Here is a 24,919-nt window from a genome sequence, read left to right as displayed (position 1 = left end):
CATCCAGGCCTCCCAGCTCATTCTTGGGCCACGAAGAACCAAACTCAAGGTTTAGAAAGCTGCAGGCCAGGAGGGGCTTTGGAAGCCAAGATGTCAGATTTGTGCACCAGGCCACTGCAAGAAGCTCCTGTAACTGAGCATCAGCAGAGGTCATTGCTGCCACTACTGTGAACAAAGCATTCCAATGGTATTTGTGTAGGGTTACATACCTGATGGTCTCGGTGAATGCAGAACTGTTTGCTCAGCAGTTTGAGGCTCCTATTGCTCTCAGATGAAAGACATTAATGAAGACCTGGGAGTTGTGATAGCAGAACAGAGTACTACAAATGCATCACTACTGCAGCTATATATCACCTCATACATTTCCCAGCCCCGACGAGATTTTGTGGAGATCCCTCTGCTGTCATTAAATCACAAACCAAAACTGAAAGGCAGGATGCCATCAGCATGAGGGAAGGAGACATTCATTCTGCACTCCCTGTCAGAGCTGCAAGCAGTAAGCTGGCCCCTTGCAGGCAGCACGGACCGTGCCTGCATTCTTCCCCAACAAAGCCACCATTGAGCCCCAGTGGGCAGCCCCAGGATGCTGACAGACAATCCGCAGCACAGCACCCCACCACTTGTGTTTCCTTGGTTAGTAATTGCTTTGCAACTGCAGTTGCACCGTGCATTTGCAGTGCAGGAAAGCAAAAGTGTAGTGACTCACCCTGCAGCCATCTGCAAGCCACCCACTGGTGTGATACAAAAGAGGATCAGACAAGAGATGGAGTTCTGGTTTTAATTAAAATCTTTGTGATCCCAGTTATTACTTAGGTCTTTCAAAATATTTACAAGGTGCTCATACCTACACAGGATGAATATACAACATTCCCAACCACGCTCAGCACTGTAAGTGCAAACACTATTTTTCAGAGGCTTTAACAGAGTTACAGTTCTTTACAGTCAGCTCAGAGGAATGGCAGCAAACTCTGTGCTCTAAAGAACACAGCCCAACAGAAACCACCTGATCTACATTATGTTTATAACCATTATAATCTTTAACGCATTAATACAGGGTAAGGTTCAACTGACTTGATGTTGCCTAAGAAGTTTTCCTCTAAATCAGCAGCTCCTTTTCCCTTCAAAAATGGTAGAGAAAGAGGGATCTCCAGGAACATCTGAAAGTGTCCTCTCTTCCCATGGAAGAAGCACAGATAACTGGTTCAGACAATCAGAGAATCATTCAGGTTGGGAAAAGACCTCTACAATCAAGTCCAACCTTCAACCCCTCACCACTATGTCCACTAAACCACATTTCTTAAGCGTCAAAAGAAAGAAGACATCCTTTATTTAAGCAGCTGAAGTTAGACATCTCATCCACGCTATCTTCTGCCCAATTCATTATACCTCTCCTGGAAGCAAAGACACATGAAGCCTTAGAACATATCCTCCCTATCACGTTCCTTATTTTCAGAAGTGACTAGAGATGGAATACTGGGACAACCAGTATGGGGCACATGTGACCCCAGTACACAGAATCACATCTGCCTACTTCCTTACTATGGGATGCCTTGGTAATATTCTTTGCATAAAAACCCTGGAGTGCTGTGATTTCAATGTGACCTGATCTCTGCTGAGTATCAGCTTCAGGATGTTCCTGGGTCAAGATATGTCACATAGATGCAGACATTTCAAAGCCATGTTGGACAGAGCTTTGAGCAACCTGATCTAGGGTTGGACAGGGCAAGGAGGTTGGACTACACGATCCTTGAGGTCCCTTCCACCCCAAACCACCGTATGACCACTTTTTGCTCTGGTATATTGGCACCACTTGATTGTATCACAACAGATGGGTGCAAATACATGCAGATTCCACAAGAGTATAATCTCTTTCAAAGGATCTTATCTTTAAAGAATTATTAAAAACATACAAAAAAAACCAACAACTAAGCTTCTTAACAAAACTTATGTTGAATTCTACTTTGATACTGCAACGGCTTCCCAAAAGCAGCACATTTATAGCTGACAAACTTCCAAGTTTGATTATCTGGTAATAATCTCAATTCTGATTCCCTAGAAGGGAACCCAAAGAATGGCTTTTTCCCAGATGGAGAGGAATTGGGCAGCGTTTCCCAGCAGGGCTTCTCCCTTTGCCTGACAGACAACAATTCTTGCAACCTCCCTGAAGTTTCCTGGCACATTTCTCTTCACTTGGTCCAAGTGATGGAAAAAGAACAAGGATCCAGCACAGTGTGCCAGTTTAAGATTTGCCTTTGTAACCTTCTCTATGGAACCTGTGTTAGTAGAGGGTTGGAGTAGATGACTCCAGAAGTCCCTTGCAACTCCTACCGTTCTGGGATTCTGCAATCTTTTTAACAGACTATTAGGAGTATTAGGAATATTACTCTTTTAACAAAGTATTCAGGAATTAGTGAGTGTACAAACTAATTGTGATTCAGAGCACAGTGGACAAGAAACTTAAGTTATTCAGGCTCATCCTTTGGCAAAAGCATCAGTTTTATCATCGAGAGCAAAATTCAGCTGACAAAAGAAGCAGCAGGCAGCTTTCAGCAAGCTGAGACAGGTCTCCTCAGCCCCACGGCGATTCCTTCTGAAACACTGATCCACCATGCATTCACCTACAGAGGAGACAAAACTCAATCATCAGGCTCTGAGTGGGCTGGAAGCATGTCCTCCTCCTTGTAGCTCAGATCTCACGTGGGCTTCTCTATGTGGCCAACAGGTAAATCTCTCTGGCTATTAATTCCTTTCGGTAGACGTGGCACTGAGGGATATGCTCAGCAGGCACGGTGGGGATGGGGTGACAGCTGGACTTGATGATCTCAGAGGTCTCATCCAACCTTAGTACAACTCTGTCATTATATGATCAAGTTTTCTTTCCCAAGGGGATAATTGCAATAGAACAATCAAAGGATTCACTAGACAAAGTCTCAAACTCTTGCTCACTCAGTTGATTCTGAATGAGATCATCAGAGGAAACTTGAACACCTTGGTTACTTTTAGGCAATACTGAGAAACTGCAGAGCCACGTGAAGAGCTGGCACTTCAGGTCATAACTACTTTCCCTAACCTGAAGACTTCACTTAGCAGCAGACGAGGACTATGCTGCATTTGAACTCATGCTTGTCTTTAGCCCTGATCACACCTAGCATGCTCAGCTACATGAGGAAGGAACAAAGTGGGAAGGTGGAAAGGCAATACAACCGCAACAGAGAACAAGTGATGAAATCAAAGCCATCAGAAGCACATCAGAGCCTGACAAGGTGCAAACACACACTGCTCACAGTCTAAACTAAGGCAATTTTGCTCGTACCTCCATAGGAAGAGGCACAAAGAGCTGTGGCAGCTCTACACCTCCTGTTTTACAGGACAGAAGCTACTCTCCTCTCCAGCTTTCAAACAGGTTTAATCTCAGGAGCAAACAAGCTGGTGGCTAAGTAAGACTAGCTGTGGCTTCCTTTGTGAACATGTGTACGTGCATACATGTGGAGCTGCATGTGTTGTATGCATACACAGGAGGCTGCACCTTTTCAGCACTCGTGTTGCAATGAATTCCTTGAAGAAATAGAAACCAGAGTATTAACACAAACTTACCAATAGCACAAGCAGTTCCCTCTTTGTCTTGAAAAGATGAAAACCAAGATCACTGAATGCAAGTTTTGCAAAAAACAAAAACAAACAAAAAAAAAGAACACCCAATCTGCAGAGAAAAGCTGCAAGTGCACCAACCACTGCAGGCAACTCCAGAAGCTAAAGGGTCATCATGCACTACAAGCACTCAATGCTGTAAGACAAAACTAAAATGAGGCACCTATATAAAAGAAAAGAAAGTTTCTGAACCAGACTGTTTTGATTCGGGGAAGGGAACAAGAGGAGAGGAAAAGAAGAGGAAGGGAGAAGGAAATGGCAGCAGGTAGCACCCATCAGTCAGTTACTGCCTTCTCTTTTTGCAGAGAAATTTTGGAATTGTAAAGTTGCAAGAAATTTGTTCATTGCTTTCCAAAAAATTAAGTGCAATCAGAACAACAGAGGCAGATGGAGAACAGAGAAGGCAGACACGTATCTCTTACCTGCTAAATACCTGGAGCCAAGCAGTCTGATTTCTACTGTTGGCCTGAGATAACTCCAAACAAACTACTGCAAAACAAAGTGAGCTATAAATAACTTACTGTACCCACTGCACACTCACTGTTAGGACAGAAGCATTCAAGAACTGAAGTAAAATCCTGCATGATTTGCTAAGAAGAAGGAATCTCCAGGAGCTCAGTGCCCCAGAAGAAGAGAGCCAGAGCAGGCTGAGCTAAGAGTCCCCAAAAAACAACTGTGACTGAACCCTTAACTCAACAATCACAAGACCAGGTACAGAACAGTGCCCAGTGGAGCCCCTCCAGCACAGGAAAGTGACAAGTTATGGTGTTTCCAGCAGAAGGTCACTAAGGAGATGGAGGAGGGAGCACTCCTTGGTGAGATGAAGCTTGCAGGTCAAGTCCAGAGCTCCAACCAGTGCTGTGAGCCCAGCAACCCAGTGGCACTGTGATGTTCCAGTTGGATTACAGCTGTGCTCTTCCAGACCATGCCAATGCTCAGTAAGGTCAATGTCCATTGCTCCCCTCTCCTGCAGCTTTTAATCCAGCAACTTCAGCTGGATTGAGAAGATGAGGAACAGCCAAGCACATTTTGCCTCTGGTAAATCCACGCTAAGTATTCCCAACCACTTTCATGCTCACAAATGGCCTCCACAATGACTCACTTCTCATGGAATCATTAAGGTTGGACAAGAACTCAAAGATGATCAAGTCGGAATGAAGGGAAACGGCTTTAATCCAGAAGAGGGTAGATTTAGGGTAGATATCAGAAAGTAATTCTTTACTGTGAGACACTGGAACAGGTTGCACAGCGAGGCTGTGAATGCCCCCTCCATGGAAGCACTGAAGGCCAGGCTGGATGGGGCTGTGAACAACCTGGTCTAGAGAGAGGTGTCCCTGTCTGCAGCAGGGGGTTGAAACTACATGAGTTTAAAGGTCCCTTCCAACCCAAACCATTCTACAATTCTATGATTCTAAGTCAAAGACCACCACAGTCCAAGACAACTGACTTACCACTTGTCAGTTCTTTCCTAAATCTAATTCCATCATTTTTTATGTTCACTGACTCGAAACGTAACTCAACACTAAACATATTAGCAGGTGAAGGGTTTATGTGGTAGTAAAACATTCAGTGAATTCATTTGTTTCATCTTTCCTGCACTGAGGTTTTGCCAGTGCAGAGTATGCAAACTGGAAGAGCAGCAAGAACTCACTCTTCCTGCTCTGCAAGGTTTCAAGTCATGACAATTTAGCATTTACCAAAAGCCACATCTAAATGAGCAATATCTTACATGAAGTCTTCGGAAACATGCACTTCATTAATTCTAGCACTTTAAAGACAGTTCCACGACAAGAAGGTATGGGAAAATATTCAGGAATGCAGTGTCCTGTTTGAGAGCTCAGATTCGATCAGGCTAGATATGTGAGAACAACAGAAACAAGTGATTTAATTAGATTAACTCCACCAGCCACAAACAATGATGTGATTAGTTTCCTGGGTTTTTTTTTTGCTCCTCTTTCCCACCTATGCTGGCAATCCTTCCATCTTCAGATTGGATCTACCACTTGAGATGTCTCCTTCCAGGAAGGACCTTACTTAAGTGCTTACATAACCTATTAAACACCTCATTTCAGTTCCCTCACTTAAGCAAACATTCACTCCCTTATCATGAGGTCACCAGCTCCAATCCACAACACCCAGTAGCTGATATTGGTAACTAATATTTTACCTCGGTAACTAAGATTGTTGGCTTTGGAATTTGTCTGTGAAGGAGATTGCAGGACATGGGCAGGAGCACTGTTGCCAGATCATCTCCTACCAATGACATACTCTAAAAAAAGCCAATAAAAGAGAGCCTATAAAAAAGGAGGGGAGTTAACTCTTTCCGAGGGTAGGTAACAGCAGGAGAAAGGGAAATGGTTTGAAGTTGAGGGAGGGAAGATTTAGGTTGGATGTCAGGAGGAAGTTCTTTACAGAGAGAGTGGTGAGGTGCTGGAACAGCTGCCCAGAGAGGCTGTGGATGCCCCGTCCATCCCTGGAGGTGTTCAAGGCCAGGTTGGATGGGGCCCTGGGCAGCCTGGGCTGGTATGAAATGTGGAGGTTGGTGGCCCTGCATGCGGCAGGGGGTTGGAGCTTCGTGATCCTTGAGGTCCCTTCCAACCCAAACCATTCTGTGATTCTGCAAGACAGCAATTTCAGTGTGACCTACATTCTACCAATCTAGATGCCTGCATTTGTTGTGCTGTCAAATGCTGTCACAGATTACAAACAAATAAGTAACTGAACTGAGGCCTGTGGTTGGTGGGCATGGCAGGAATGGGCTGACAGTTGGACCTGATGATCTTAGAAGTCTTTTCCAACCTCCACGATTCTATGAAATAAATTAATGAAAACCAGTCTTGACCTGCTGATAAGTGGAACCCAGCTGAATATTCATTCAGATGACAAATCTACCCAAATGGCTTACAACACCCCAAAATGATAAAAAGGCCACTGTTATCCAGCCAGACCTCTTATCTGAAAAAGGTCACATTCTCTGAATTCATTCACATCTTTGTAGTTTTCAGGAAGAGGATCTTTGCTCAATGCTGCTGTTTCCCACCTGCTGTTGCTTTTCTGGAGCATTCAGAGCAGTCTGACTCTTGTCCTGGCCACAAACATCGGGCAGTTCAGATACAGGCAGCCAAGTTCAACATCATGCAATTCAGAGCTATGAGAATCAATGACAGACATTTTCCTAACTTGAAATTCTCTCTGAAGTGCTCTCGCTTCCCTTCAAACAGGCAGATAAGTTGCAAGCAGGCAAGCTTCCTCTGTGCATCAGTTTCAAGGCTGAAAATTAAAACTAGGTCAAGACTACAGCCTTTGAGAGCACCAAAACCTTCTCTCTCTACTCCACAATCAGAGGTATATACAAAAACATAAGCTAACACCTACATGGTAATTCAGGAGATCATAACAAAAGTCAACATCGCTATCAGAAACTCTTTAAGAGCACCTGAGTGCAAAATTCAACTGAAAAACATCAAGTGATGGAAGATACAGATGCTGTGAACTGTTTTCCACACGCCGTGCTACAAAGCAACCATAACCTTCCAATCCTCCACTGCCTTGTCACCTCATTAAAATAATTAACCTTCTTCAGAAACAGAACATGAAGTCTGCTCCCCTCCAACAGTGAGGTCCCTGGCCTTGTCATTATGCACAGCACACTGCTGTAGTTGATGTCCCAACAAATGCAGATATTATAAAGTGTCACTGCCACATTCAGTAACAGAAGGGACGGTGACTTAGCAGGAGCTTTACACATCTCAGACTTCAGCTCCCTGACTTCAACCAATGCACTCATTTAAATTACAGAATCATTCCAGTTTGAAAAAGTCTCTTAGATCACCAAATCCAAACCCAACCCACCCCACAGTGCCCACGTTCCTCAGTGCCACATCCCCATGGCTCTGGAACACCTCCAGGGACGGTGACCCCACCACCTCCTGGGCAGCTGTGCCACTGCTTGACCAAATACTGCCCAGCAAACAAAAGCTAGCAACTAAACACAATCTCCCCTTGAACTAAGGACAATAACACTGCAAGGGGAAGAACTGAGATTTATGAGCTAAAAACATCAGAGGTGCCTCACTATGAGTCTGAAGGGAAAGACCTCTTACTGAAGTGTAGCTGTATCTACAGGAGCCCAGAACAACCTGGTTCCTAGCAACGTCTGGATGCAAAGTATGATGGCCACCATGTGCAAAGGGGAAGGTGAAAACTGCAACCAGTGAACTCGGTGCTCGTGGCACAGATTTGATCTCATGAGCTTGATCCTAGAGCTGCCACACTCCATATCAGGGCTTGGGCAAAGTTCAGGAGATAACCAGAGCAAGGAGCACTTTCCAGTAAAATGGATGTAGACACCAGGTCATGGATATCAAGCAACAGCCGTTCCCAGCACTTAAATCTACCACTGTTAACTTCTAAGCACCAATCCAGTCACAGAACCCCAGAGTTGTGGAGACTTTATGCAGCTTGCCCCTCTGAAAGCACATTCCTTAGAGCAGGATGCAAGCAGTTCACTTGTTCAAAGCATGACAGCCACCAACTTCAGGTGCAGCAAGGCCACACTCATACTAAGTACACTAACCTTGAGATCCCAGACTAAAGCTCTGTCTCACCTTGGTGCAAGCATCTTGTCAGATAAGATGAGGACAGGAGCCAAGGCTGAACCAGTTACGAAGCCTTCTCATCTTCTCCTCCTGCCTTCACCTCACCTGTAAGCATTCATTCAAGTTTTGCCTGGTGAAATCTGCAAGACTCGGTGCTGGCAGAGCATGTTGAACAGGAAAACCTGCAGTGGCCATAAAGAGAGAATGGTGGCAAGGGGACAGCCACTCACCTCAGCACATTCCTCCTGGGAGTCACATGCAAGCACAGCTGCAACAGCAATGGAAAACATATCCCTGCTTGGAGAGACAAGCAAAGCTTCCTGCTGACACCACCTACACTGCTGCTTCAGCCAGTGAAACCACGTACAGCTTCAACAAGCAGTTACTTCTTCCAGAAGAAAGAAACTTTATCATTTTGTTATTCCAGAGGCTAAACCTTACACAGGGCTCCCACAAACAAAACAAAAGAAAATGAACAAAGGACCTATTTTAGTGATGTTTTATGCATACCGAGGGACTAAAGAGACAATAAGGTTTTTATTCACAAGGTAGTAAGGAATAAAGGAAACAAAGCTCTAGCAAGAAATAGCACTTCCTTCAGAGCTGTTCCCATGCAGGAATAATCTCTTGGTGTCAGTCATTTGCACGGGCTGATCTAATTCTCTGCCACGACATCCTTCACTTGCTGACACACTCCGCCTAGGCATGGTGCAGACAGCAGGGCTTTCATCACTGAAGCTGCCACATCTCCCATTGGGTGTCACACCTGAATTCACAGCAAGACTCCAGCAAAGAAAAGAAAAAAAAAAAAAACAGCAATTCATTGGAATTCTACCCTTAAGAGCCAAGCACATGCACTAAGTGTGGTGAAGTTTGATGACATTTGATTGAATTGGTTTTTTTAATGTGTTTCAGCCTGTTTATGCTATATTTGTTGGCACAAAAATAAATAGAGTACGCAAATCTGCTTTCCTGTCCACTGCTTCCATTTATGAAACAGAAGATTCGTCACTGCTTGCTATAATGGTAACTCTATCCTCAAGTGACATACAAACAAAATGCAAGTTAACACTTACCCTGGCTCATTTTTACTCACCAGATTGACAAGAAAGCTAATACACAAACAAAGGCAATTGGATTTGTCTTGTCTGCTACAGAAAGAGCACCAAGTTTGCAAAGCAGTGTGTTTCAGGGCTCTGAGGTCATGAGAAGATCCAGCCAGTGAATGCAGTAGGAGCTCAAGAAAGGAGCAGAAGCTCCCTGCCCTCCCAGCTTCTGTAACTGTGACTCATTGAATGCAGGAACTAAGCCGGGTTACTTTTTGTTTCAATAATTAAGAACCCCCCACTGCTAGGCCTAACGAACGAAGCCATGAGACCATGGCTTACGTGTTCAGACCAGGCACGGCGCGCTCTCCCAGCTGAACCCACTGACCTACATTTGATTGCTTTCAGCCATGCCAGCCGTTGGAAGTCACAAAACACACAGAAGCAAAGTACAGGTAATGTGCCAGCCCTCCCAGCTCTCAACAACGAAACCGAGCCAGAAACTCGGCCGTAATTCCTAAGCCAATTTCAATCTTTGTCAGCATAAATCATCAATATTTGAGAACTGGAAGTCTGCAATAATTTACATGCAATGCACGCTACCATCCCTACAGCAGGAAGCACTGCAGCCTGGAAGCACCGGTCCCACGGACCTGGGTGGGAGATAAGCTGTGACCCAGACCTTTCTGCACGAGTTTTCAATGCAGAATCACTGCTTGAGGACACACCTATCATTTCCTACCCAGCCTGCAAATAATAGCATTGTGTTTAGTGTTAGATGTAGAACTGAAGTTTCACTGCTTTTACTGCAGCAGCACCAGTCAGCAAAGCTGTGATGGATACAGCCACCATAGGATTTAGGACATTCCCAGTCGATGAATATCAGCCTATACATTTCTTCTGCTCATAGAATCACCAAAGCTCTCCCAAGGCAGACCAGAGGCCATGAGAGTCTCCTATGAGGAAAGGTTGAGGGAACTGGGTTTGATCAGCTTGGAGAAGAGGCAGCTCCAGGGAGACCTCAGTGTGGCCTTCCAGTACTTGAAGGGAGCAGATAAACAGGAGGGGGAACGGCTGTTTGTGAGTGGATAGTGATAGGACAAGGGGAATGGTGTTAAACTAAGACAGGGGAGGTTTAGGTTGGATCTTAGGAGGAAGTTTTTCCCCCAGAGGGTGGTGAGGCACTGGAACAGGTTGCCCAAGGAGGCTGTGGATGCCCCATCCCTGCAGGCATTCAAGGCCAGGCTGGATGTGGCTCTGGGCAGCCTGGGCTGCTGGTTGGCGACCTGCACACAGCAGGGGGTTGGAACTGGGTGAGCACTGTGGTCCTTTTCAACCCAGGCCAGTCTATGATCCTGTGATTCTATGAGACTCCCTTGGATACTGCAGCTTGCTGTGTGCTGCAACAAGGCTGACTACACCTCACCTGCACTAAGCCTATCATTGCAGCTCCCATAGTCCACACCTAGTCTGCAAACAGGCACCTCACTGCAATACTGAACACACAGCTGGTGCATGCTATCTCACGCATACCGATGCAAAGTACAAAACCCAACCAGCCAGCAGAATCTTAGTTTTTGCCAGAAATCTGAGCAGCTTAAAAAAAAAAAAAAAAAAATCTATTTTGTTGTTTACTGGCAAGATCAAAAACTTCGGTTGAGATGAAAGCTCTTCACAGCATGCTTAATGAAACAGAGGCATTGGTGGGACTCGTTTAGCCAACAATTAGACAGCTATATTTAAGCTACACATCTCTGCCTCCTCTAAAGTGACAGAGGCACACGCAGTGCCACGCTCCAATGGATGGGAGTCCTCATTTCTTTGCCCCAGTTATTACAGGAGGAGCCCAGACACTTAGCCTGTGCTGACAGCTCTGCTTGTAACAAGTGTTAGGAGCATGTGAAATTAAGATTGCTACCTAAGGAACTGCTAACTAGATACTGCTGCCAGCACAGTCAACTCTCTTAATTATGAAAGTTCAGACATTTACTGTAGACCTGCAGTAGTGAAGTAGGTCCAGAAGTGCAAACACGTTCGTTAACTATGAGGAAGTCAGCTGCCACTGAGGTTTGGTGGGCAGAAGACCAAGGGACAAGACCACAACAGAAGAACGGAAAGCAGAAAGATGCCACTGGGCACTTCAGCCACTGCCAGACACCTGGACATTAATTCAAAGTCCAGCAGCTCCACCAGTGCTCACAGCCACATCCAGCCTGACCTTGAATGTCTTCAGGGATGAGGCGCCCACCATCCCTCTCTGGACAACCTGTGCCACTGCTTTACCACCCTTACCATCAAAAAAGAAAATTTCTTCATATCCAGGCTAAATCTCCTCTGTTTTAGTTTGGATCCAGTTTCCCTTGTCTTAAAATCCAGATACCTGAAAGTTGATAACTCAATATCTAAAGTAAAATGAATTGCCTCTGCTCTAGAAGATCAGGATGCCGGTGAAGTCAGGTGAAGCCACAGCCACCCGAGCACAGACAAAACTCTTCCTTCAGCACAAGGTGCAAAGTGCTGAGGGAATTCAGCCATAGCGGAACAAAAACAAGAGCTTGAGACAAATCCTTTCCAATAACCTCATAAACCAAAGGACAGGTGAGTAAACGGTCTCACTTGGTTTGTAGTCATATCTTTTAAGGGCTCTGGAGCTCAGGTTCCGGGCCAAGGGTGCCTCAAGCTGAAGACTGCAGTACTCCCAGAACAGCAGCATGCCTTGCCAGGATCACATCCCCTGGAAGAGATGTTTCCATTCCACCAAGTGCTTCAGCAGGCCTGGGGGCTGCAAAGCTGGTCATCAGCCTGAATATGAGTTAAGACAGCAGCTTGAGCAGCATCCTGAAGGAAAAAGTTGTGCAAGTACGGATGTGAGTGTGGGTATTCCATCCTTAGCAGCAGCAGGCCTCGCTCAGGGAGTGTTAAGTCTACTTAGGAAATGCAAGACAAAAGCAGGCATTTCTCTGTGTCACGCAGTATGAAAGTCATGATCCCAGTGGGAAAAAGCCTCAAGTTGTTTGAGCTACAGAAAGTAACACAAAAGCAACAAGATTTCTAGTTACACCCACAGAAGGCTTCTAGTTACACCCACACAGAGAAGAAAATGCCCCACAGTTAAGCTGTACCACAGCACTCAGCACTGAGGAAGCCTTGCAGCAGCTCCAGCCCCTCTCCAGATTCCCCACTGTTAAAAAGGGAGCAGAGGAAACCCTTCAAGTGTTTATCAACGGGCTCTCAATTGGTTCTTTAATGAAATATCAATATTATTTTCAAGGAGAGAAAAGATGAAGCATTTCCACGTCTGAGGGATAAAGAGGAGAGGTCTAAAAGACTTTTCAAACAGGCAGATCATAGAATCATTAAGGTTGGAGAAGACCTCCGAGCTCACCAAATCCAACACTGTAACCCAACATCCCAACATAGCCACTGCCCACATCCCTCAGTGCCACATCCCCGCAGTTCTGAGCACCTCCAGGTTTGGTGACTCCCCACCCCCCACCTCCCTGGGCAGCTGTGCCACTGCATCACTGCTCTTTTAGGAAAGAAACGTTTCCTAACATCCAACCTGAACATATCCTGGCACAACTTAAAGCCATCACCTCTTGTTCTATTTGTAGTTATCTGGGAGAAGAGACTGATCCAAAACTTGAAACCTTTCCAGGAGATGCTGAGAGCAAGAAGGTTCCTTCTTGCCTCCTCTTCTCCAGAGCGAGCAATCCCAGTTCCCTCCCGTAAGACTTGCATTCCAGATCCTTCACAGCTCCCTTGCCCTTCTCTGGACACAATGGAGAAGTCACAAGGCAAGCACTCCACTGCTCCCCTCAAGCTGTGCTCATTGCTCAGCAAGGCACTACAAAACCTTCCTTGGTCTCTAAATTAAATGCATCTTCATCCCTCCTTGCCCAGCCCTGAGCAAGTTTTCTACCAACAGCCATTTCATGACCCAATGACCACGGATTATGCACACACACTCACAAGAGGCTCCAAATCTGAAACGCATTTCACCCTAGAGTGAAAGCACTAATATTTGCTATGTGCCCTTCCTACTGAAACCACAACTCAGCCTCTGCACGTCTTCTCATTTCATTTCACACCTTTAGGCTGCAGGCAAACGCATCAGCACAAGGACGGGCAGCAAAGGAGGCGTGCATCAACAAGGAGCTCAGCAGCATTCTCAGCCTTCACTCAGAGTTTCCATCCTGGGGCAGCAAGAGAGCACAGCAGCCAAAACAGCAACCTTTATCCCGTGTTTATTATCAGTAACTCCTTTTTTTCCTAATGTTAATATATCATGTAATGGGCGTATCAAACAACACAGTTCTGAACATTCTTGGCACCAAGACTTTCCCCTGTTCAGAATAAAATACACAGTGATCAAATCTCAAAATCACACCGTTTTCTGATCAATATCTCTGGATTTGTAGGATCATTTACACCCCGCAAGTTGCAGTTGCTCTTCTCTGTTTCTGTTCTTCACTCTTCTGTACCTACTATACATTCAGTGTGAGTTATGACCCATGAAAGTATTACTTAAATCAATAGTATTTGAGGGGGGGAACCTCAAAATGACTACATACTCTTTGTTCTCTTCAGTACCTTCCTAGAAGAAGTCAGGCTGCAGGGGAAAACATAGCTTGTGACTCACCTCAATTTGCATTTTACTTCAAACAATTGCAATTATGTGACCAAGTTCAATTTTGACATTCATATCTTCAGACTGACATCCCCAAAAGGAGAGCCCTTTCCACCTGCTTATATCACAGAACTGAAGGGCAGTGTTTCACCTGCTGCCCCTGAAGCACTTCCCAATGTGTTCCTGCAGAGCTGACAGGTCACTTGGCAAGGGCTCACTTCCAACTGTCATCAACCTGACGTGTTGAAGGCTGATAAAAATCACAGTCACTCAGGTTGGAAAAGACCTCCAAGATCCCCAAGTCCAACCCCAGCCCACCACACCCCACCATGCCCACGTCCCCACGTTCCTTGAACACCTCCAGGGATGCTGACCCCACCACCTCCTGGGCAGCTGTGCCACTGCATCACTGCTCTTTCAAAGAAGAAATGTTTCCTAATATCCAACCTGAACTTCCTCTGGCACAACATGAGGCCATCACCTCTCATCCTATCAAACTGACAAAAGAAATAAAAGATCTCAAGCATATATTGATTGGAAAGTACTCATACTGACCTTTTTTGAATTGAAAGCAAAGAGGCAGGAGTGCAAGCACCGAGTTAAGTGCTGTCTGGGGATAGGGAGCAACAGCACAGCCATGGAAGCAGCTCTCACTGATCCAACCCAGCTGCAGAGCACCCGAACACAGAACCCGACGGACACTTTCTCACAGATAAACTGACAAAGATTTCTGCACCACAGCATTCCAGAAGAGCCATTAAAAACAAACACAGCGTGCGATAGGCGAAGGCTGCTCTAATTTACTCACTTTCTACCTGCAAAGAAAAGGCAGCAGTGGAGACAAGGCCCCTGCTCTCTCAGGGAGGTTACGATGACTTAGGGATTCTTGCAGAAAAGCCATCTGGATTATTTATAGTGCCACTAGACAGGGCAATGCAATCATTCACACACGTACCTCATCACACCCAGAAGCTGAACTGCTGTTTTCGCAGGAAATATGAGGCTGAAATGATTCAAAGTCAAACATTACAACGTACCAAATCACAGCTCTAGGAAATTATACCCAAACTGCCATCCAGCATCATGCCCAAACAGTTCTAAAGATGTGCACAGATAAAAGAAAGCATTTGGAAGCTGCCAAGGTGAAGTGGAAATGCATATTACTGTGTCTTTATTTATAAGTATAGACAAGACTTTTATAGAATTAAACATTCCCTCCCTGCACAAAGGCAACAGTCTTTATATACACAAGCTGGTTTCATTATTCTTTGACATCTGCCTTTTCCTGCAAAGGCTGAACCAGCCCCTGCTCACAGCCATTGGTACTGCATGTATTTTACACACTTCCCTATCTCAGGTTCTTGATGGAGCTCTCCGAAAACACCAAAGCATGAATCAGAGCTAACAAGCTGCCAATTTATTTTTAAACACAAAGAGGGATTCACCAAGAAGCCATTCACCTTCAGTGTCATCTACTGTGTGTAGATAGAGAAATGGTACTTCCTTGTTGCTACAGGTCAAAGACTCCTGCAAAACCAGCCCTGTGCACCTACTGCACCAGCAGCTGTCACAGCAGTCACCTCCACACAGCACCTTTGCATTCCTGCACCACCAACGTTACCACTGCAACAGAGGAAACCCTGACAAAGTCTGGAAACCAGAGCTACCAGCAGCAGTGTGAGAGAACCTGTTTTCAGACAGATTACTCAACTACTTCGCTGTAACAACGCAGAGAACAGCTGCCTGGAGAGGTGACTTAACCCACTGGAAGAGTTCGTAAGCCTTCCTTCACGAGTGGGCTGCCTTTTAAAGGTGTTCATCTACAGTGTCCATTTCAACTGGCACTGCACGCACACCTTCCCATCAGGTTTCCTCATTAAACAAGTGCATCCAGAAGAACTCAGGAAACAATCCATTTAAGTTACCTTCATACAGCTAAGTACCACATGGAAAACCTATTTGTCCCCCAAAATCTGCTCAATTCCACCACGAAGATGGAAGCATGACCTAACTCATGTCCACAGTCACCATACCTAGACTTCTAGTTGAAAGTTTAGGAAATAAAACTCATTTTTAGCATACACATTCTACAAACAGCTACCTACTCCAGAAATACCAATAGGTATCAATCTGCTCATAAATGCTTCCAAAGCCTGCTGGTGCACATTCGTCTATCAGCCTGGTAGCATTCTGCCTGAAAGCTCAGAATTTGCAGTGGTTAAGCCCAAGGACTAATTATTAAAATCACTGGCCATTAGAACAGAAGATCTCTGGAGCAACAGCACTGCTGACTTCACAACCCAAGACACCAACTATTTTTAACTGAGAATGGAAACGAACCTTCCCAGAGAACTCCAAACACCACACCACGTGATCTGGGCCAGAACTTGACAAGTAACACAGAATTACACTATGGCCCTGGCAGCAAAAGAGATACAGCCTTCAACAGCCAAAGTATGACATGTCAAGAGACAAGATGAAGCCACCTTCGTGACCCCACCAAAACAACCCCTCAGCAAAACTGCAAATTGCAGCCTAAGGAGTCTTTAGACAACTGTTTCTTGGCACTTTGCTGCCCTTGAAATCCAAATATGGTTTATTTAACTTCAAATTATTCAAGTTTTGTCTATGAATGCCTTTTTACATTCTGTAATCCCAGCTATGGTTCTCATGGTGGCGTTTGGGCACCAACAGGGAAGCGCTGGCATGTGTGTTCTACTACCCTTGGACAACAGCTGCATTCCCAATCACTGATGGTATTAAATGTGGAGGTTGGTGGCCCTGCATGTGGCAGGGAGGTTGGAGATTCATTATGCTTGAGGCCCCTTCCAACCTTGGCCATTCTGTGATTGGATTTGTATCAACCACACAAAGCCAGATCCGATTCAAACCAACAGAAACATTCCTTTTGCTTCTGAAACGTGGTTGGTGCTCACACCCATCACACCACCACAAGATACCATGGGGGCTTTGATTCTCTTTGACTGCCCCCAAAAAGCATTCACTAAGAACCGCTCACCTCATCCGATTTGCAAAACAAGATGGAGCCAGGAGGATCCCGGAGCAGTTTTAGTAAGAAAAGGCTTTAAAAGCTCACTTAGCCCCAACCCCTGCCATAGAGACACCTCCTTCTGGGGCTGCCCAAAGTCCCATCCACGGCTCTGGGCGCTGCCAGGGATAGGCTGCCCAGAGCTGTGGGTGCCCCATGACAGAGCTTCACTACCCTATGACTAAAGAACAGCCAGCTAACATTCAACCTAAACACCCCTTCTTTCAATCTAAACCCATCAACCCTCATCCTATCGCCACGAAGGCACGTAAAAACCCCTTCCCTTCAAGAATCCAGGGGAAAAACACCGAAACACCGTGCTAAAAAAAACAAACAAACAAGAAAAAAACCAACAAGCAGAAAGGCCCTTTAGGCACAAGGCCTCCCGAACGGCCTTATTTCCAAAGGGAAACCTCCACGGCTCCGCACACCCACAGGGGACCGCGGAGGGACGGCACTGACCGATGGTGGAAATGAAGGTGGTGTTGAAGGCATCGTCGGAGAAGCGGAAGAGCACGCAGGTCTTGCCGACCCCCGAGTCCCCGATCAGCAGCAGTTTGAAGAGCAGGTCGTAGGTTTTCTTCGCCATGGGGAGCGGCTGCGGCCTCCTCCCGCTCGCCCCCCCCCGCACCCAGCGGCCGCCCCGGCCCCCCCCCTGCCGGCAGCAGCCCGGCCCGCGCCGCTCGCTGAGGGCGGCGGCGGAGAACGACGACGACGACGACGACGACGACGACGACGACGACGAGGAGGAGGAGGAGGGAGGAGGAGGAAGGAGGCCCACAAAATGGCTTCCTGCCGCGCTCCTCGCGCCCGCTGCTGCTTCTCCTCACGGGGAGGCGGCGGCGCTCGGCCTCATAACCCCGCGGATCGGCTCTGCTCGCTGCGGCCCGGCCCTCGCACGGCGGCGGCTCCTCAGCGGCGCCCGGTAACCGCGCAGGCCGCCAGGCGAGGCCGTGACGTCAGCATGCACGTACTGACGGACGGACGGACGGACGCGCGGACGCACGCGAGCCCCGCCTCCCCTGTGTCAGGCCATGGGCTGCGAGACGATGACGTCACGGGGGAAGGGCGAAGTCGCTCTCTCGAGGCGGAAGTCCCATCTCCCCGCTCGTGCGATTGGTTGCAGGTCCTGTATCTCTTTTCTCGGCGACCCTGAGCCAGGGGAGTGGGCGGGGCGGAGTGCGCCCCCTGCTGGCGGGGCGGGGCGAGGCGGGGCGGGGCGGACTCAGCGCTGCCTGGGTTTTCTCCCTCGGTCTCCTCGGGGCCCCACCCGGTGCTGCAGGGCGGACCGCGGCTCTTCGGCCATTACAGAGCTCTTTGTTGTATGGAGAATCACAGAACACAGAATCACAGAATGGCCAGGGCTGGAAGGGACCTCAAGGATCATGAAGCTCCAAATCCCCCACCACAGGCAGGGCCACCAGCCTCCACATTTAATACCACATTTAATACCAGACCAGGGCCCATCCGACCCGGCCTTGAACACCTCCAGGGATGGACGGGGCATCCACAGCCTCTCTGGGCAGCTGTTCCAGCTCCTCGCCACTCACAGTAAAGAAGTTACAAACTCATAGAATATCCCCAGTTAGAAGGGACCCATGAGGAACATGGATCCAACTCCTGGCTCCACACAGGGACACCTGTATCCAAACCCTTTGTCTGGTCAGGAGCAGTGTGCAAATGTGTCCTCAGCAGCACCAGGTTTGGGGCAGGTTTTGCTTCCCTGAGGGAAGACATTCTCACATCCCACCTGAGTTTCCCCTGACTCAGATTTAAGCCATTCCTTTGGGATGTATCCCCACACCGTTCAAAAATCCTTTGGGATTGGGATTTGCTGGTACTCAAAGAATTGTTAGGACAAGCAGATCACTAGAGGTTTGCACCAATTTGTATAACCTCTTTTACCAGAGGGCTTAGTTTACAATGAAGTTCCAAGAAATTTTATCTTTTAGGCTCCTAGAGATGAAGTAACTTGACATTTGGAGCTCTTAGAGAGGGTCCAGAGGAGGGCACTAAGATGATCGGAGGGCAGGAGCACCTCTCCTATGAAGAAAGGTTGAGGGAAATAGGCTTGTTTAGTTTGGAGAAGAGAAGGATCCAGGGAGACCTCATCGTGGCCTTCCAGTACTTGAAGGGAGCAGATAAACAGGAGGGAGAACGGCTGTTTACGAGGGTGGACAGTGATAGGACAAGGGGAAATGGTTTTAAACTGAGACAGGGGAGGTTTAGGTTAGATCTTAGGAGGCAGTTTTTCACTCAGAGGGTGGTGAGGCACTGGAACAGGTTGCCCAAGGAGGCTGTGGATGCCCCATCCCTGCAGGCATTCAAGGCCAGGCTGGATGTGGCTCTGGGCAGCCTGGTCTGCTGGTTGGTGACCTGCACATAGCAGGGGGTTGGAACTGGGTGAGCATTGTGGTCTTTTTCAACCCAGGCCGTTCTATGATTCTATGGTTCTATGATTTGGCATATCTCACTGCAAACAAAGAGTATTTTCTCCCTGGCTTCTAGGACTGACCCTGATATTGATGTTACCATGAGGGATGCAGTCCCACCGAGTTATAGAACTGTCAAGGTTGGGAATACCTCTGAGATCATCATGTCCAACCACCAACCCACCCCCACCATGCCCACTGATCACATCCTTAAGAGCCACATCCACACATTTCTTGGACACCTCCAGGGACGGTGATTCCACCATCTCTCTGAGTACCTGAGCTTCCAATACCTGACCACTCCTTCTGAGAAGAAAGAGTCCTATAAGTTGTCAGGAGACACTCTGTCAAGGACAGTCATACTCTGTGCCTGGTGATTAAATTCTGGTCTAGAGATCATCACCATGAGGCTGGTGAATTTGGGCATGTTCAGTGAGAGGCACCATTCCCACAACTCTCCCCACTACATCCTTCCAAGGATCTTCCTTCCTGATACCAGGAGGGTATCAATCTGATGTGATAACTGAGGAAAAGGGAGGTGAGAGGTGATGGCCTCAAGTTGCACTTGGGGAGGTTCAGGTTGGATATTAGCAAACATTTCTTCTCCAAGCGTGGTCAGGCATTGGCACAGCTGCCCAAGGAGGTGGTGGGATCACCGTCCTTGGAGGTGTTTCAGAATCATGGGGGAGTAGCACTGAAGGATGGGGGTCAGTGGACATGATGGAGTGGGATGGACTTGGACTTCAGGATCTTAGAGGTCTTTCCAACCTTCATGATTCTATGATTCTATGAAAGCAAGAGCCAACAGGATTCAGCAGCCTCTCCTCAGTTGAACACCCAAGGTTGCAACACTACACTGAAGGTTCATGCCCATGAGATCTTGCTGTGGGGAGGGGAAAAGTGAATCACAAGTTGTGCAACAGTATTTGTGTTTGGGAAAGTCTGCTCAAATAGAACTGCAACACTCTGGGTTTGGTGGTGAGTAAATCCTCTTACAAAGCTGGACCCAGCCCTGCATGTACACAGGGATGGGAAAGATCTTTGTCATCCAGGAGACATCACCAGCCCCATGGCCTCAGCACACAGCTTTGTTTTCTGCAGCCAGGGCAAGAGTAGACATGGTTTCTGGCCCCCTAGAATAGGCCCCAGAGTCGCTTGCAGCTCCCACAGATTTGGGAACTGCTAGAATGGGAAACCACAAAGAGAAGCTGTGGATGCCCAATCCCTGACAGTGCCCAGAGCCAGGCTAGATGGGGCTTTAGGGAGCCTAGTTTGGTGAGCGGTGTCCCTATGGCAAGGGTTGGGGCTGGGTGGGCTTTTAGATCTCTTCCAGACCATTCTGGTTTTCTGTGACTCAGTAAGGACAGGATCCTCCTTGGGGCAGGCATTAATAGCCCCAGATGTTCAGCGTGTTTCATGAGGAGGAGCAGAAAGGAGCTGAAATGACTCTACCTCCTGCCATGCAGCATTGTGCCAATGTTGGGAGGATGGGCTGGTGCTCAGTGTGGCTGCTGCCACAGCTACTGGTGGGGTCAGGGTTTCACCAGCTGGGTTCCTGCTTTCTTGCCTCTTCCCACATCTGTGCCCCAGCCCAGCTGTAGCGGAAGGCCAGAGAAGAAGAGGAACAAGAAAGCCAGCTCTATGCCTCTGAAAAGAGACTGTCTCTTCTCAAATTCTGTCCCCACAGCCACCCTGGCATCAAGAGCAGAAGTACAGAAGTGCTTCATCAGCACTTGAAGGCAGCAGGAAGGATGCAGAGGTCACACAGAGCCCAGCCAGCATGCAGCAGAGGGGCACAGACTGCCAAGGACACGTTGAGCTTTGTGCACTCTGAGCACTCAACCAATTCCAGGCATCCCCCCTCTCTGAGATGCTGTCTGCTGGGAGAGGCAAAGCCTCTGCCCTCGCTGCATTGCTCCTCTGCAGTAATGCTGGGTCATGATCCCTCTCCCGGAGCAAACAGCTCGGCATTGTTGTCACTAGTGCTTTGCAGAGCCAGTTACCGCCTTGTTTTCTGAGGTTTCCACCAGGGAGGGGCACAGAAATTAGAACAAGGGGCTGCGTGAGGTGATGGACAGCATAGAATCATGCAATCATAGAATCACAGATTTATTTAGGCTGAAAAAGACCCCTAAGATCAAGTGCAACCTGCACGACACGGGCAGTGGGGTCGGTGTTTCTTGTAGAGTGGTTTGAGATCACTGAATGAAAGGCTGTGCGGATGTACGTTAGCAATTAATCAGTGATTATCTAAGATGAGGATAAAATGGTACTCCCTGGGGTTGGGTAGAAGTGTCTCCTTCCATTGAGGGTGTTTATTCAGTTTAAAGGAAAGTTTGGATGGATCTCAGGAAAGAATGGGAAATCCTCAGCACACATTTAGTGCTGTACAACCAGAGCTCTGCCTCTTTAAACTACATCTTGCCAGCAGATTATTAAATCCTTTAATCTCTGAGCAACGACGCCAATCTGGTTGCCTTACAGACATTGCTCACACCACATCTGTTGAAACCCCAACCCAAGATAAAAGCCCAGAGCCTCTCACATGACTGTCAGCAGCCCCTCCTCCCCTGTCCCTGCTCCCCACCATGTGCCTGTTCATTACATTCTGGTCATGAACATGGGGTAGCATCAGAGATGGGAAGGGAACAGGGGACACAGCCCCAAGCCCCATGTCCTGGTGGTTATCCAACCATGGGATCGCAGAATCATAGAATAATTCAGGTTGGAAAAGACCTCCAAGATCCCCAAGTCCAACCCCAACCCATCCCACCATGCCCATTGCCCACGTCCCTCAGTGCCACATCCCCATGTTCTTTGAACACCTCCAGGGACGGTGACCCCACCACTTCCCTGGGCAGCTGTGCCACTGCATCACTGCTCTTTCAGAGAAGAAATGTTTCCCAATATCTAAACTGATTCATCCCATGTAGAGCTGCTGTGTTACCACTGATGGCTTCTCTTCCGAGGGCATCCCAACGCCTTTATGAAGGAGCTGTGCATGGCAGGATCTCCTCCTTCTCTCCCCTTCACCAGGAGATACATCCATTGTTCATCCCGCTGCTGTCAGCATCTGGGGGTCGTTCTGAAAATGGGAAGTTTCCTTTAATTATACATCTAAAGGCTGGAAGTGGTTGGAGCTCGGCGTTCCAAGTTGGCTCCCTTACTGAAGCCAAGTCTAATAATAGAAGAGTCAGCTGTCAGCAGAATGATCCATCCCAAATCCAGTCTTAGTTTAAGCTGTACTTGCCCCCCTAACCCCCTGCTCGTGATATGGGGTAAATCCATCCAAGTGATTCCCCTTTTGCTGTGGGAGCTCTGCTCTCAGTTCCCAACCTCAGCCCAGCCATGCAAATCCATGGGAAAAATCACCCCAAAAGCCCCCTCTGATCTCAGCCTGAAGGGTTCATCCATAGCCAAGGCCATGGCCCATCACACCCAACCGCCCAGCTCAATGCTGGGGAAGGTGTAGCATCTCAGAATCACCCTTGGGGTCCTAGAGTTGATCACAGCATCCCAGAGATGACCGTCGTGGCTCAGATGTGACAGTGGTGTCCTAGGGATGGCAGAGGTGTCTCGGGGCTGACTGTGGTACCCAACATCAATCAGTTTTCCAAGGGCTGGGAATGGTCCCCGAGGATGTTTGCGCTGCCCCAACAGCAGCCGTGACCCAGGGATGGCTGTGATGTCCCAGGATGGCCATGGGGAGGTGCCACCATCACTATGTGCCCCCGGTGACATTTTTGCTCTCAGAGTGGCACTGTGCCCGCAGCGAACCCCGGCTCTGTTCCTTGGTCCCACCGCCCTGGGGACAGTCCTAGGGCCAGGACACCGGTCCCGGCCACCAGCAACGCGTCCTGGTCCCCTGCTGACACCTGCGGGTGAGCAGGCGTCCCTGCATGTCACCGTGTCCCATAGTGTCACCATGCCCCTGCATGTCACCATGTCCCTCAGTGGCAACTTGCCTCTGCATGTCACCATGTCCCTTCATGTCACCATGTCCCTCCATGTCATGTCACTTTGCCCCTACGTTTTTGTCACTTTATCACTACAGACCAACCCATCTGAACATGTCATCCCGTCCCTGCTCATCACCTCACTACGTCACCTCTCTTGGCATGTCACCCTGTCCCTCTGTGTCACTTTGTCCTTACATCATGTCCCTCCTACATTTGGGACCCCAACCACATCAGGACATCCCAGCACTGCTGTGCCTGGGCACAAGGGCCCTGAATCTCCCCTGAATCCCTCCATCACCCACTCCATCCCTCCTCCACCTTCCCTCCTCCACATCCCCCCACTCTCCCTCCATCCCCTCTTCCCCACTGGGGCCGTGCCCTCAGGGAGGGAGACAAGCACTGGGATTACACCAGGCAGCTCTGCCTTTGGGAGCCAATACCCTCATTAATTAATTAACGGATAATCTCTGCTTCCAGGGAACAGGCGGCTGCCGAGACTTGATTAGTCACAAGAATGTTTAATCCCCACCCCAAGCTGCTGGCTGCCTCTCCCAGAGGTGCCAGGGATGATTCCTGAATATACAGGGCTGGCGGGTGAAGGCAGCTTACATCCCACATCCCAAATGTCCCATCCCACATAAGGTACCCTGCATCCCATATTCCCATCCTGCATGGTTCCCTGTATCCTGCATGCCACAAGCTGCACCCCATATCCCAAATCCTGTATCCTGCACCCCCACATCCCAGTCCTGCATCCCAATCCTGCATCCTGTGCTGCATCCCACATCCCACAGCCTGCATCCCATGCCTGTATCCTACATCTCATGCCTGCATCCCATTCCAACATCCCATTCCTACATCCCATACCCTGCATCCCATTCCTACATCCCATTCCTACATCCCATACCCTGCATCCCATTCCTACATCCCATTCCTACATCCACCCTGCATTCTGCATCCCACAGGCTGCATCCCACATCTTGCATCCCATATCCTGCCTTCCAGTCTGTATCCCAATCCTGCATCATGTCCTGCATTCCATATCCTGCAGCCTGTATCCCATACCCGGCATCTCATTCTTGCACCCTGCATCCTGCAGGCCATGCCCTTCATCCTCTATCCTGCACTCTGTTTTTAAATCCCAGCTCTGCATCCTAGTCCTGCATCTCACATCTGCATGTGATATCAAGTCTTGTATCCTGCATCCCACAAACTGCATCCTTTACCTTGCATCCCATATCTCACATCTTGCAACCCGCATCCCAATCCTGCATCCTATTCCTGCACCATATTCTGTATCCTGCATCCCAGGTTCTGAATCTCACATCCCAGTTCTGCATCTCACATCCCAGTCCATGTCCTGTATCCTGCATCCAGCAGCCTACATCCCATACCCTGCATCCCACACCCCATTCCTGCATCCTGATCCTGCATCATGTTCAACATCCCACATTCCATTCCCACATCCCTTTCTCACATCATGTTCAGCATCCTGTATCCCATTCCCACATCCCATTCCCACACCCCATTCCTGCATCCCATTTCCACATTCCAATC

General features: G+C 48.1%; 1 protein-coding gene across 1 annotated transcript in view; it reads right to left on the bottom strand.

Moving 5' to 3' along the window:
* Nucleotides 1-17,989, bottom strand: part of RAB10 (RAB10, member RAS oncogene family) — a 38,052-nt gene extending 20,063 nt beyond the window's left edge. The window contains exon 1 of the mRNA XM_010708027.3: nt 17,434-17,989. Coding sequence (XP_010706329.1) covers nt 17,434-17,560 — 127 coding nt within the window. The 5' untranslated portion in view covers nt 17,561-17,989. The remainder of the gene's footprint in view (nt 1-17,433) is intronic.
* Nucleotides 17,990-24,919: the final 6,930 nt, after the last annotated feature.

The sequence above is a fragment of the Meleagris gallopavo genome, chromosome 2 (assembly GCF_905368555.1).
Source record: "Meleagris gallopavo chromosome 2, MGAL_WU_HG_1.1, whole genome shotgun sequence".
NCBI classification, from domain to species: Eukaryota; Metazoa; Chordata; class Aves; order Galliformes; family Phasianidae; genus Meleagris; species Meleagris gallopavo.
Note: the sequence above shows the minus strand (reverse complement) of the source record. Positions and strands in the feature narration are given on the sequence as shown.